Genomic DNA, 15,590 nt, shown 5'->3' with positions numbered 1-15,590 from the left:
CTATGCACTTAAAATCATGTTTTGGCGAACAAGTCCTTACCAGTGCTCTGGTTGATTAAATATAATTTGTTTTCTGGCAATATTGTGTCCCTCCCTCTTTCTGCTTTGGTATCTTGTCCCAAGGTCTTGGCTGCCATGGGGATCGTAGAAGAAAGGTAGAATTATACTCACCGATAATTCCTTTTCTTCCTAGCGATCCCATGGCAGCCATTAGTTTGCCCGCCCCTTGTGTTTTTTTCAGGACCTAAGAAAGGAGACACTCAAAAAGACAAGGATGGAGGGGTGGAGAGTCCATTTATACAGGAAGGGGGAGGTCCTAGAAAAAAAACAACCTGTCTATCTGAAGGGAGAGGGATGAAATCCCAAGGTCTTGGCTGCCATGGGATCTCTAGGAAGAAAAGGAATTATTAGTGAGTATAATTCTACCTTTTGCAGTTAACTTAGATTCAAAATCAGGCTCCAATACCCACATTTCTAGCAGAGACATACTTTTATTAGCATTAAAGATACTCCAAGTAAGATGCTCAATGAACACTGACTGAAAAGATTACAAAAATATTTTATTGATATGCAACAATACAAAAATGGAATCTGTGTACAAAACTGTTTTCATAAACTGTTCTAGTGTTTTCAGCAAATAATAAATTAAAGAGCTAAAAGCTTAAACACACAAAAGGGAAACATTAACATAAAAACACAGAATCAAGCTGAAAGCAAAAATGACCACCATAGATAGAACTATTTTAAAGAGGTCGGCAACCGAAGAAAATTAGTATAGTATAAAACAAATATATACTTTTTTCTATTTAACTGATACAATTCTCTATTCTGATAAGTCAAGGTAATTTCTTCATAAGCATTACATTTGTATATGGGTCTATAATAAAGGCAACATTGAGCAAAGTGAGAAGAACACTAGAATTGTTCATTGATCATCTGGGTATTTGGGAGAATGCGATACCTGTCATATCTGTAGGCCAGATATATTTAACAGACAACAATCCAGCGATTGTGGAACTACACACCCTGACTGCATGCCTTAGGGCCAAACTCTACATCAGGGCTGCATAACGCTGGCCATAAACTTGTGCGACTTCTCCCCTCGGAGGTCGCACGCAAACACCCCCCCCCCCCCCGGGACCTTCCTGGGCAGCAGGATCGCATACGATATATAAGCCCTCCTGGTTTTGCTGAGATCAGACATCGCTCTCCTGCTGGTGATGCAACTCGCAGGCTCCAATGCGATGTACACGGGACTGCTGTCAAATACATTCATTTGGGGTCGCTTTTTATGCGACGGATCACCACAAGCACATAAAAAGTGACCAAATCGCATGTATATCTCCATAATGTATGGGCACATTATGGTGCATGGAGGGATGATAGAAGTAATACCGCCAATATGTGGTTAGTGTTTCAAATCTAAGGGCAACATTTGCACCAATTACATTTTTTCATTTGTCAAAATTTAATAAAAATTTTTCCAGTTTGATTTAAATTCAGTTTTCCCAATTGCTCACTACATGATCAGTACCGTCAGAATGATCAGGTTATGAGCTAGCGTGATGGGCCACCGTACACCACAGCTACAAGCTGCAGAATTAGCAGGCAATAGAGATTGGCTTTACTGTGACAGCATGTAGCAGTATAGGCTAGGAGTTAAAAAAAAGGTTGGGCACATTTTTGGTTCATGTTTTCTCCACTGAATGGAGGAACTCTTTGTGAAAGTACCCTTAAACTATTAAAAGGTCACTTATTGATCACAGCACAGTGATAAACCCCTCACTCACGAAAGGGAGCCCCAGTAAGAAAAGCACTGAAATCTGATCTGGGATGTGAATACTGGGTTCCAAATTATGATGTACAGTCCATTTTGCCTTGTACATAGATGCTTACTTCTTAACTAAGCAAAATGTGCACACTGCAGGCTCACTTGATATAATTACACAGGCGTTAATAGACATGTTGCTTATTTATGCTTTTTCTATGATGTGGCCATAGTCCTAGGCAAATTATGCGTCAGCAACTCATAAGCACTTAGTAAGCAGAGTATAAAAGTAACATTTTAACAACTACATGCGTCGCACAACATTTCTTTACAAAGTAGTAACTTCCGATCTAAGGCAACTTGTTTTACCACAAACTTGGCTACTCTGGGCCAGTGTTCAATTGAAATAATGGAGTCAATCTCTTACTATGGCTGAGAAAACAGTATAAAGGCGCTTGGCAAGAAAATGCCCCAAAATCAAATGACGTTATATGACATTAAGATGCGGTGTATTAATGTTACAATCATTTTCAATTGAATTCACTATTGAAACTTAAGAAATCATGTAAAAATGCAATTTTACTGTAAAGCTGAGTAGACACAAGACTATGTATGTGACCGGCCGATCAGATGGTCCCCTCCGCATTGTCAAATGCATACACACTAGCTACTGCAGGGGGACGACTTAGCAAAGTGGGACATCATTTTGCACATTGGCATCGCTAGAGAACGCTTCTGTCAGCTCTGCAGCAGTCTGACCAGAAGACATCAGCAATGTCAAAAAGAATGCGCTAGTTGGGCATAGAGGCTACTAAACAAATGAAAAATATGTTGGTCCGAACCACCAGATTAGACATATAGCCTACTGTGTACACAGCTTACGTTGCTGCATTAGCTGTGGCTTCCTCACAGATCACAAGTGCTGCAACTTGTTTTTTCATTTAATAGTGTATCGATGTTCTGGAACATATTACTTAACTGGAAACAGCAGCACTTCAATAGAAAAGGAATTGAAAACAAAAATCATACACTTCAAAAGTTTCCAACAACACTTAAATTAGCCCCACACCGTGCAGAAATTCGCTTGCAGATGCAGTAAATGTACTTCGCCAGTTACCCTGCCCACAAATACGCGCAAAGAGTTTAAGCCTCAATATATCCTTACATCTATCAAAGCTCTAAAGTACGAGCTGTTACAGAAAGTTTGAAAGGCACATTTAATATTTGGAAAATGGTGACATACTATAGAAGTATTTTATATGGAATCCTTCAGCACGGATACATCTAGCACTACCAAAACTCCACGCAAGCTACACGTTTCAGAAAAACTGGGCTAGTAGCTGAACCCAATGCCAGCGATATTTTATCCAAAGACACAACCTGAATCAAAATACATTCCTCTCTAGTTAGGAATGTAAACTGTTCCCTACTTGATTTCTTAAGCTACTAAATGCTATGAGGAGGGAAGGTTACTCACAGCACAGCCTGAAAAACAACCATACAGCATAGTGTAAGAGGTTCACCTTAAACTTTTTTTGTGACTCATAGTAAACAAAGTCATCATATAGGATACCATTTACAGTACACCTAACATGCAGCCCTCTAATGAATGTTGCCAGATAATATGACACATGGGATACTTTAGCGGTTTATACGCAATCCAGTATGCAATGGCAGCTATACCATTAGGGCTAGCACCACCTTGTTGACATTGTGCCCATGTCAACATTTGTGTGTCAAAATTGTTGTCTGCCAAACCCATCAAGATCAATTCACCCTCTTACAAGGACTCTGCCTAAAGAGCCGTAATTACTGGAGAAATTCACCCAAAATACAGTAAGAAACCTATGAATTACTGAAAGATTATTTAGTCTCTGAAGTGCTCAGCTTAAACCTTAATACAAAAGGTTAATGAATTTACAATGACCTTTATTCTACTTAAACCATGGTCTTCATTTATTTAATTTGCAAATGTTGTTTACACAGGTAAATTACAGATGCAAAGTCCAAAATGTAAGACACTGCAAACTGTACTACCACATTAGGTAATACCATACATTTGTGTATAGTCATCATTTTGGATGATTTGAAATATGACTGCATGTTTTAATGTCCAAGATAATGGTTTACCATACAGAACTTTAAATTAAAGTAACCTATATGAAACACTATTGCTAGTGTATTTCTCTGGTTTGTCTCTATGCCACAAAAGTGCTATAGGAGTAAGGCAAGGCTAGACAAACTCCAGGAGACAAGTAGCTGGAGCACCTAAAAATGATCCTTTGGTCATTTCTGTAGATATTAAGGGTGTTCTTGTATCGTAAAAGACAAATGCTGCATAAATTTGACTACCGGGTTCCTGAATCTTACATGATTGTGTGCACCTATAAGAGATAGATAACTGTAGCACGATAACCGTATATAAAACATTAAACAAATATTCCAGACTCTTAGTTTAACATGTTATTTTCTATATTTCTTTACGAATTAGTAGGCGTTGTCCACTTTTGGACAATTCCAACAAATAGAACATGCTTCACCTCAACCACTACTCGGGAAAAACGAGCAACAAATTCACTTGCAGGACTTAACCCAGCCATGGCCCATCCACAGGGCTGCATGGAACAGCTTTGGACACCTAATGCAGCTTCAGTAAAATTGAGCATGATACACCACTGCCCTTCACCAGGCTTCAGGTAATTGGGAAAGTCACCGTTTCAGTTTACATCGAGCAGAGGTTGTCCAAGATTTGAAGAGTTGTTACCCCTTTGAATTGAAATGAGAAGGTTCCGATCAAATACTTTAAAATAATAGTAAGCGTGTGGTAATGATAGCCCAGCAGTCCACCTACAGGAAGCTTTATAGATTAAGCAAGCTTAAATGGCCACACATTCACATCCTTTCTACTCTCAGAATGGCCGCATGTTAAAGAAGCCAACACTGGTTGGAGATTCCTTGACCGTGACTGTGATTAGATTGGCAGTGACATCAGTCACAAAAACATGCTCAAGTAGACTGCGGGCTGGTTTCCAGTCTTGACCAGCCTGGACAGACATATCCTGGCTGGAAAGTGAAGAATCGTGATCAGAGTCCAGACTGCTGTCTTCGCCAGTGCTTAGTTCAGCCATCTCCCTGTGAGTCTCTGCCTGCTGTCCTCTCTCTACGGTAGCGGCATCCCTTGTGGGCCCTGGAAGTCCAGGCCTAACTGGACCGATGCTTCCAGTCTTTCCAGCCATTTTATCTGACTTACAGTTGGTGGCCACTACATGGGAGGGGATATTGTTATTTTTCTGGGAGGACTGTACAGGGGATTTGCCCCCAAATGTTGCCATAACTGGAGCACCTTGAGTCTTGTTCTGTACAGATACACTCTGGGTGGTGTTCCCTCTGTTGAGCATTCCGCCACTTGGAGCAGACTGGTTAATCTGAGAACCAGTCTGTTCCTCTGCCTCATGCAGTTTGCCAGTTTTCAGGGTAGCTGGAGTATTCTCCACCTGTGCTTTGGAGATGTTCTTGGCATCTGGAGTCTGACAACTTCGTTTTGAAGTGAAAGCAGAACCAACTGGTCGCCGACCTGGTTGAGCATTTTCCTGTGCTATGCGGTTCATATAATGCACAATAGAGCTTTGCCAGCTCAGGTTACGAGGGGAGCTTCCGTTAGGATGACATGGAGTGTTTTTGGCTATGTTGGAAAGTAACTCTACAGAAAGATTGCCTTGTCGGTTATTGCTGGAAACTGGTAAGTCTTTGGATTGTGATTTGAGGGCAGAGAATCCTTGTGTGCAGAGGCCTAACTGCAGTTTTTCTGCTGCACTTTTAGGCCCAGGCTTTGCTCCCTTTGTCCTTCTAAGGACCTTCTGTTCAGGAGGCAACGGCTTCCTCCCTCTCTTCTTGCGCAATTGTTCCTTTAGCTCTGGCCTTACCACCACAGCCTGTGCTTTCTTCTGTGGAACTGGGTGTGAGTCCCGAGGTCTGGAGCAACGCTGTGTCTCCGCATCGCTGTCATCAGAGGAAGAGGATGAGGATGAAGAGGATGAGGAGGAGGAAGAAGAGGAGGATGAGGAGCTGCTTGACTTTGCTTTTGGAGGCACTTCTGATTCCTGAAAATACAAACACAAGTACCGGTAAGTCAAATAATTCAAATCTAAGTTTATAAACTTTTAGTCCCATTAGATTTTGTATAAATGTAAGCTATTGCAGTATACAAATGGACAGAAATTCAACAGAAATCAGCCATTGCTGACCCAATGAGATGTGGGGGGAAGAACAGTACCAACACTACCCCCTGCACACTCTAAAAGGGATTTGGTCCTTTAAAGTTAGTGTCTAGGGTTGACATGAATTTTTACTTGTGGAAGAGGCCCCGATTACCTTACTATGAAGGCACGCAGGCTGCTCTCAGTGACTGAGCACTGCAGAATAATGTCACACTGTAGCACTAGTCTCCTGTCATCCTTGTAAAGGGAACAGCCAGGTGCGGCCAGCACCCCCCTTGAGAAGTCTCTGGCAAAGGACACAAATCATGGGAAGCTGAAGACTATGACCACATTTGCCAACTGCACAGTACCACTCTTCCTTCAAAGCCACTTCACAATCATCTACTCGCTCCATGTATAAAGTGATCATCCTCAAAAACATGACTCAAAGACCAGAGACATAACCCGCCCAAACAATTTAAAAACAAACAAAGATTTTTAGGTGTTTATAGAAAATATATATGTTGCATCTTTCTGCATTATATTGCAACATCAACACTTCATAAAAATACAATAGGGCAGAGTTTTCAAAAAGACCTCATGGCACCCAAAAGGTCCAAATGTTAAGTATAGCCCTGCTTAGCCACAGTTGACTTAACCCTTTCAGATCCAACATCTTGTCAGGTTCAACAGCCCTAATAGCAGATCCAATGGTGAGCCACTTTAAAATAACATGATCCTTCAACGTGGACCATTTATTAATAAAAAAAAAAGTACAATTTCAACATTTAAACAAGACTGTTTAAGTTGTAAAAAAAAAAAAAATGGACTGCAATGGGTTAATTAGTACATCAGTCAATTTGATTTAACAATCTGTGCTGAGCCATGGATATACTTAAAACTTGGACTGTTGTGGTGCCTTGAGGAATGCATTTGGAAACCTCTGCAATAGGGGACAATTTAGCTAAATTGATTTTCAGCAGGATTAAAAATATTTTCATACATAAAATCCTATTTTTTGTGCCCTGTAGTTGGAAGTAATAAAATAGACTAATATAATTTATGGGGACATGTAGGAGTGAAATGTCTACAAATATATAGCTCATATTAAACAGAACGCACACATTTTAATAAAGAATAGGGGATTCAATAATTATGAGGCATTCATGCTCTTTTTGGAAATAATAATTCCTCCATCATTATGCATGACAGTTGGTATGAGGTTTTCATAGCAACACGGGAACCGATCCTTGAATTTGCTGCAACAAGCAAGTTTGTAATGACCGTCAATGCTAGCCATCCATAATCTCTCCAAGTACAACCATGGCCTTTATATGATTTAGAAATGACCTCATTAGCCTTTCTACAAAGATGGGAACCAATGGTTAAGCACAGCAGCTTTCTGTCTGGAGCACCTTAGCATGGTAGTGTCTAAATATTATGTGTCACTATAGCTTTTTTTATTGGCATTTAAATACAGCAAGAATGTTTATATTTGATTACCTTTCAGCAGCTTGCTTGCACTCCTCTGCAACAGAGTGCCATGTGCTTCTCTAAGGTTACAACCAGGGGGACTAATGGCAAAGAGATACAGACTGCATTCGTGGAATGAGAGGGGGAGGGGGTCACATTACTGCAATAAGATTTCACTTCAAATCAGATCCCTCAGGGCACAGTCCCAAAGTTGTGGGAATAATTAAACCTTAAATAATTACACCTATGGAAGCTCAATGTATATGCCTTTATTGTTCACACGGTGGAGACAGAAAATCTACAGCCTTCATATGTGAAGATGCCAACTGAAAAGGTTGAGTGCTCCTTTATCCTTTCTTTAGTACTGGCCACACATCACGGACCATTGATAGCCCCTTATACAAGAAATACCTTCTGGCAACATCAGACAAGACCATGTACCGCAATTTTATACTACACCAGACAGATTGTGATAATTGGCAAGCTGATCTGTTAATTAACACAGAATATAAAGGGTCCATTTCACTTAGGTTTACAATGAGGGAAGTGTAAAAACAGAAAAAAAAAAAAAAAAATCTTTAAAATGAATGAAGATTAGCTTTGTGTTACTCTAATGCGCATTATTAGAAAGCATATTTACTTTACAGAATGGACACCACTATTACAGCTATAACAATACTAGACTTAATAAAAAGTCACAAAATGATTAAGGACAAGTAACAAAAAAAAAAAAGGGTACTTGTTTCCTAGCACGGCCACCATCGGGGGTAATCGTGTACCTTAACTTAAGGTACACGATTACCCCCGATGGACCCGATTTCCTTTGAAATCAGGTCCATTTTGCCGGCAAAGGCAAAATCGGGTCCATCGCCTCGGTCGGGTGCATTAACATGGCACGCGACGCACCCGATTTTCCCATAGGGCTCAATGTTAAAATATTTTTAACATTGTAATCGCGTTCATCGCGTCGGTCTTGTGCCATTATATTTTACATAGCTAACAATGGGAAATGGGCCAATATGGCCCATTTCTCATTGTATATGCCCCCCCCCATTGTGAACGTCACCCCACGATTGACGCCAACCTGAAGCGTGGCGAGCGCAGTGAGCCCACGAGGGGCGGCGGTACGCATCCTCCGACCTTTTCATACCCCTACTATCCACGTCGGCATGGAGTTGAGAATATAAAATGTGGCGAGCGCAGCGAGCCGCGCGAGGGGACACGTATACCTGTGAAGTTATACGCGTGCGCTCGCCACGCTTCGGGCTCGGTGGCTCACTGCGCTCGCCACACTTTATATTCTCAACGCCGATGTTGATAGTAGGGGAATGAAAAGGTCGGAGGACGCGTACCGCCGCCGCTCACCACGCTTCGGGTTGGCGTCAATCGTGGGGTGCCGTTGAGGGGGTTAAAATTGGGGTATGGGGAGACTTTTACATTGAATCTAATGTAAAATAGGGCCCCAGGGACCCTATTCACATTTCAATCAATGTAAAAATCAGGATCATCGCGTCGGTCGCATCGCATGCGATGTGACCGACCCGATCAACATCGGTGTGGCCGTTCTAGGAAATAAGTAACAAAAAAAAAAAAACCTTTACAGAACCAAGTCCAGAGTTTATATTCTGCAGGGAAACTTGAGTACATTTCCATTTTGCTACACTGTCTACAAAACCAAAGTGTGGAATTTTTCATAATCCTGTATCTAGTACCATGTTGATAAAAGACTCACCACGTTCTTACGTGGCCTTCCTCGTGGCCTTTTCCCTCTTTTTCGGTTTCTCAGTTCTTTCTCTTGTTCCCTGTTAGATGGTTGACATTTTGGGGAAAAAAAAAATTAATTTTGCAGCTGTATGCACCAGTTACATACACAGAGGGGGCAGCCACTTTGTGGCCCAACAAATTAAAACAAATTAAAACATTCACTCACACTATAGTTTCACCATGTTAAACATGCATTTTTGTTGTAGATGTGTAAAAGTGAAATACGCCAAGCATGTTTACGCTGTTTGCTTATTATGAAGAGAATACAATCTACTATGGTTTGTATACATATGAATTTATTTTGTCTAACTGAATAAACCTAATTGTTTAACCACTTACCTGGCACGGGATAGGACCATATCCACCTGTGCTTCGGCTGACACTGTTGCATCCCATGAGATCATATTGTCTAGCTGCACCTCCCCATCTCCTTTGGCATCACTACTCTTGGAATGACCCCCCCCCCCCCAATAACCAATATGCCGATCTCTGCATTAACGCATTTCAGCTCCCACAGGGGGACTGTTCATTGGTTGCCCTTGACCCAAGTTCAGCTGCACCCTGCAGTAGGGGTGGGAGCAGAGAGGACATTTTGTTGATTTGGCAATGAGTGCGAATTTTTTTTTCTTTAATAAAAGGAAGAATTGACCGAGGTTTTTTTTTTTTTTATTATACAGAAATATAGTGGCAAAAGAGGGGGGGGGGGGGGGGCTGCGAGGCATCTATGTTTTTTTTTTTTTCTGTTAAATATATTTAAAAGATATTGGATACTCGATTTAAAAAAAAAAAAAAAAAAGAAGCAAGGAATGCACTTAAGAGAAAGTACAGATTATTTATACAATTAAGCACGTTATCTATTAAATTCTAATTCCTTTGATGCCACTTATCTAACAAGACGGAAATGATTCTTTGAATACCATAAGTGTTAATAGATTTTACAGACACTTTCACTGTAAAGATTTCCATCTAACAAAAACAGCCTCCTACCTCTTCTGAAATGCCAGGAGGAGTCTTGGATCCAGAATATTTTCCTCTGGCTCCCAGCTATTATGTCTGTAAAAAAAAAAAGGGGGGGGGGGGGGGGGGATATATTTCATTTCGATCATGCCTTTAGCCAAGTAGGATACAAAGCACTTTTAAATTATTGCAGACCATGCAGCAGTTATCTTGGTTGCAGTTCTAGGTGATCATCCATATCAGTCCCTGTACCACTGGAGCAAACAGCTTAGAATCCCTACCATAAGTTGTTTGACAAAAAAAAAAAAAAAAAATTTGAAAGGAAGCCTACGCAAACATGAGAACATACAAACTATAGTAGGATGGGATACGTTCACTAGGTCGACATGAGGAAGATAGACATGGTGTTTTCATTTTTTTAGGTTTCTGATGTACCCTATGCTCTGTGCTGCAGAATAAAATGCACTTCTATAAAAAGAAATAAAGACTAATAAGGGAAGAGCAGTACCAAAATGTGTTTAAGTAATCAAACCCCTTCCACAACTCGATAGCATAACAGCATAAAGTGAATACAAGACTTTTCAAAGAAATTACACAGTGCAGCTATAACGTTTGAATAAAATCTGTGTGAGAACCAGATGACATGTAACTTCTCAGCCAATAAAAACCAACAGAAAAACCACAGCCAGGATTTGTCATGGAAAAATGCAGGAGAAAGAGGCCTTAATAACAGTTGTCAGGCAGCCCCTGAGGCTGGAGTACTAAACAGGTCCTTCAATAGAGAAGTAGCTGCTTCTGTGCATTATTATGCTGCAGAATAACATTGTACTATGAAGGACCTGCGCACTCCACAACACTATATTACTACAATAAACACATACAGTACACTACAGAACATTGCATCGTAAGCGATTCCAACATGAAGTTTTATAGGTATCTATAGATTGCAAGCAGGGCCTTTCTACCTCTGTCAGCTTGTTTAACCCCTTCAGTGGTGTTTTTTTTTTTCTTAATTTAGGGAGTGCGTCCACTGACAAGAGCAGAAGTATTGGAATGAAGCCCAATGCCTGAAGCATGATGAGCAAACTGAACTATGCAAGAGGACACGCTACACTAATTGGGGGTCCATGTCGACATTGACAATTAAAACTCATGTCTAACTTTCTCATGTTGACCTACAGATGTAGCCACGCTCATCTATCTGAGTGCCACCGCTCGTTCCTGTTTGGCGCACCAAATTCGCACCTGCAGCGCAGAATCACAACACTGCCAAATCGCAGCTCAATGCTTTTATGAGCAGCACCAGTTAATTAGAAGCACATGCATGGGGATGGGATCACACCAATTGTGACATATGTCTCACATGGGGATTGGCGTGGCTATATCTGTATTGTCACACTCGACATCGTAGACCTATCCATCCACACCTCTTGCGATCTATGCGATTTCCAAGAACTTACTTCAAAATCCACGCACATATACAGGCTATAAAAGGGACATTAAAGTTAAATTAAAAAATTTGGAATTCACCAAGAAGTGGGTGCGAGTACCCTACAAAACGTGTGTATTACGGTTCCTAATTCCTATCACTGCCTAATTAAGGCGGCTATAAAGCTTGTTCTTAACTGAAGAACTACCAGAAAGGTACATTTATGCCATGCGTCGGGAAGTACATCCCGGCCATGACGTAAATGTACGTCAAATGTCGGGAAGGGGTTAAAACCTCCACTATTGTTTGTTATACATCAGGAAAAAGGAACACCAGGAATATTCAACATGCAGTCCTCCAGTTAATGTGAAACGATGCATGTTGGCATACCCTGCAACAGTTTTGCTGCTGGAATGTCTGGTGGAGAGATCAGTGTTAATACCCCTGGGATAAACTATACATCATTGTGCCCATTCTCAATAGTGATAAGTAATAATTAAAAGGCCTATTAGTGTGGCTGTCATCTACATAGCGGCATGCTCTTGGGGTGAGTAAATGCACAATCTGCTACACCAAACACAGCGGACACGCTCTCAATCAAGGCCCCCCAAAATATGCATTGCTTAGAAAATATAGGGGATCCTTAATGCAACTAAAATCCAAATAAGAAACAAAGTTGCAAAAACAATAAAGCTATGTGACCATGGTCAGCATTTAATGTGTGATACATACAACACAGGAGAGGCAGCACTGAGAGGACACAGCTGAGTGCACAAGGGGCACATGGAGGGGGTAGCAGAAAACCACTATAGAGGAGGTATCTGATCCCTGGACAAGGCACACACTGACAGGCAGGACACAGGTACGGAGCTGGTGACAGGGTGGCACCGGGGATCACGTACAGGTAGGTGTGTGTGGGTTGGGGTTGTATTTTAGTAATGCGGGGGGCAGAGGGGGAGACAGCTGAGCAGCAACATGTGACTCAGACAATAGATGCGCGGCGGCCAGGTGACCCGTGTACTCACTTGGAGGACCAGCCTCTCCACTTCACCAGGTACTCTGCGGTGCCCTGTGGAGGAGAGAGAGATAGATGGAGGGGTCACTGCTGGGTACGGGACGGAGGGGGGCGGGGAGCTGGAGCGATGCTACGACATTACCTTTCGAAGCCTCTTGCTTAGGATACACTCCGCCGCGAAGACTTGCTCCCCGACGGCGCTCAGCTCCTCCATGACTCCCGCGGGCGGGCGCGTCTCCCGCTGGCCTGTGTCTCCCGCTACACGCACGATTGTCCCGCGACTTCGGTACACACAAACACAAAGCCACCGCGGGAGCGAGCAGGAACGCGCGCCGTGTCTCTCCTAGTATCCAATGAGGAAGCGGCGCTTCTGTCCTAGGGTCCAATCAGACGGCACAAAACAGAGACGCATCCGGGACGGCCGGGGGCGGGACACGGCGCGCTGTATTTACATAACCCCGCCCACATTCCAGAATTCGGGCGTGGCCTTTGTGCAGCTAAACTCTGGGATGTGTTTGCTGCTCGCTCAGCTGTGCATCATGGGAAGGCTCTTTTATTATCCACAAGGACATCCCACCCTGTGTGATGCTGTACAGTTCACACAGTGCATACTAGCTTCCACTCCACATATTATTACGGTCACCTGTGCTGTATTTATTATCAAGTTCCCCTCTGTGTACAGCACTGTGTGGAGTTTGGGCATTTTATAAATAGATAATAACCTTCATAACTACATCATAGTCACTCTAGAATCTAGATAGAATTCCTTTATTCGTCTCACAATGGAGAAATTTGCAAAATCTAGAGTTATCAAAGTCAAATACAAAAGACTAGGTGATTCATCGCGCCCTATCGGCGCTCTTCACACCGTCGTAAGGGGCTGCGCCCCCTTAGTTTGTAAATATTTGTATATGAGAAAGATGAAATGTGTTAAATAGAGAGCATATGATTTGGAAGGGGTGTGTATTGTTTTGTTTAATTAAAAAGCGGTTACAGAGTAAGATGTACATTGATAGTGTGGATGGTACAGTGACATTTGTGGGTGTGGGGGGTGCTGTGTGTGCATGTTGTATAGGTGTGTGTGTGTGTGTGTGCAATAGTATAGTAGGGTGTTTTTGAGTCAGCGGCTCCCCACTGGCGGAGGTCACGACACAGGAAAACAGGAGGCTGGTTAATGATAGGGGTGTGTGGGCATAAGGGGGACTAAAGAGGAGGGTGGGAGATACTGGCATATATTCAATGCCGTGGGTGAGCGGTGACTGCGAGCAGGACTTTTTGCTCGCAGTCACCGCTCACCCTGTCAGTATTCAACTGACCCCCCTCATTCGCAAATTCCCTCTCGCTCCGTTTTTTGAGCGAGGGGGAATTTGCGAATGTGCCTCCAAAAGCTGCGAGAGCCGAGGCTAATTACAGCGAGTTTGCTGCACTAGCCGCGGCTCTCGCAGTTTAGGGGAATCCTCGCCGTTCTGTGACTGCGAGGATTCCCCCGGAACGTTGCATAGTGCGAGCGGCCGGCGCGGGGGTTAAACTGCGAGGATCACTGGTTTTCTGTGATCCTCGCAGTTTAACCCCCTCGCCGGCCGCTCGCACCGGCATTGAATACTGCACACTGTGTAGCTTCTGCCAGTGGGTGAGGGTCCAGCGTGGCAGTACAGGAGTACAGGATGGTGGCCCTGAGTCAGTGTCTCCTCCTACTGGGTGGGAATTAGGGTGCATGAGAGCAGGAGGCTGGGCTATGAGGCATGATAGGGGCATGTGGGCAAAACAGCGTCAGCGACTCCCCAGTGGTGGAAGTTACGGTTCAGGAGAGCAGGAAGCTGGGTAGTGATAGGGGTGTGTGAGTATACGGGGGACTAAAGAGGGGCTTAGGGGTGCCGTGAATTGCAGGAGGGGCGCGGGGGTGCCGTGAATCAAGGGAGGGAGGGGGCACAGGTGTCCGCGAATCACGGGAGAGGGCGGGGGTCCGCAAAGCGTGGGAGGGGGCGTGAATCGCGCAGGGGGGGTTGAGAATTGCAGGAGGGGGGTGCGCGGGGGTGACGTGAATCGTGGGAGGGGGGCGTGAATCGCGGGAGGGGGGGTGCGCGGGGGTCCGCGAATTGCGGGAGGGGGGGCATGGGGCGCGATGAATCACCTAGTTGGTTATATATTCTTGTAGAAGGATGGTAGGTTGTTTCTGTCATTCAGAATGCATTTACATAAACAGTAATAGTAGCAGTAAATGATCTGACTTAAAACACCTACAGTAAAACAGAACAGGTGTTATATATTATACAAAGAATTGGTTGATGATGTCTAGGTTGACGTGCACATAGTTGTCACTGGAAAAAAATTGCCACAAGAAAAAATCAACACAGAAAGGTCAACACATGTAAATGTTGACATAAGTGTGGCACTTCATTAGTGTCCATGTCGACACATGAGAATGAATATGAAAACATTCAAAAAGTGAAAAATAAATCTTCAAAAACTCATGTCAGCCTTTTTCATTGTCGACCATAGCCGTGTCAGTGTTTTGCATGTGCCATTTAATCCTGGGGTTGCCGCGAATCGCGCGCGGGGGGAGGGAGGCGGTGAGGGGTGTCCGCGAATCATGGGAGGAGGGGTCATGGGTGGATGCCGTGAATTGCGGGAGGGGGGGTCGCGGGGGGGTGTGGGTGCCGCGAATCGTGGGAGGGGGGCACGGGGGTTGCAGTGAATCGTGGGATGGATGGTGAGTCGCGGGGGCGGGGGGTACCGCGAACCGCGGGAGCCCGGGGGGTTGGCGCGAATCGTGGGAGGGGGGACGCGTGGTGCCGCGAATCGCAGGAGGGGGGTGTCACGGGGTGGGGCCGCGAATCGCGGGAGTCGCGGGGGGTTGCCGCGAATTGCGGGGGGTGTGCTGCGAATCGCGGGAGGGGGGTCGTGGGGGGGGGGGGGTGCCGCGAATCGCCACAAGAAAAAATCAACACAGAAAGATCCACACATGTAAATGTTGACATAAGTGTGGCA

General features: G+C 43.8%; 1 protein-coding gene across 1 annotated transcript; it reads right to left on the bottom strand.

Moving 5' to 3' along the window:
* Positions 1-539: 539 nt before the first annotated feature.
* On the bottom strand, positions 540-12,968 carry CBX2 (chromobox 2). The gene is made up of 5 exons (XM_083148629.1): positions 12,745-12,968; positions 12,613-12,656; positions 10,189-10,254; positions 9,170-9,239; positions 540-5,868 (listed from the first exon to the last, which is right to left on the bottom strand). Exons 1-5 carry the CDS (start codon positions 12,814-12,816, stop codon positions 4,678-4,680), a joined length of 1,443 nt encoding a protein of 480 aa, XP_083004755.1. The 5' UTR covers positions 12,817-12,968; the 3' UTR covers positions 540-4,677.
* Positions 12,969-15,590: the final 2,622 nt, after the last annotated feature.

The sequence above is a fragment of the Crinia signifera genome, chromosome 6, assembly GCF_055691185.1.
Source record: "Crinia signifera chromosome 6, ASM5569118v1, whole genome shotgun sequence".
Classification (NCBI taxonomy): domain Eukaryota; kingdom Metazoa; phylum Chordata; class Amphibia; order Anura; family Myobatrachidae; genus Crinia; species Crinia signifera.
This window is presented reverse-complemented; position numbering and strand designations above follow the sequence as displayed.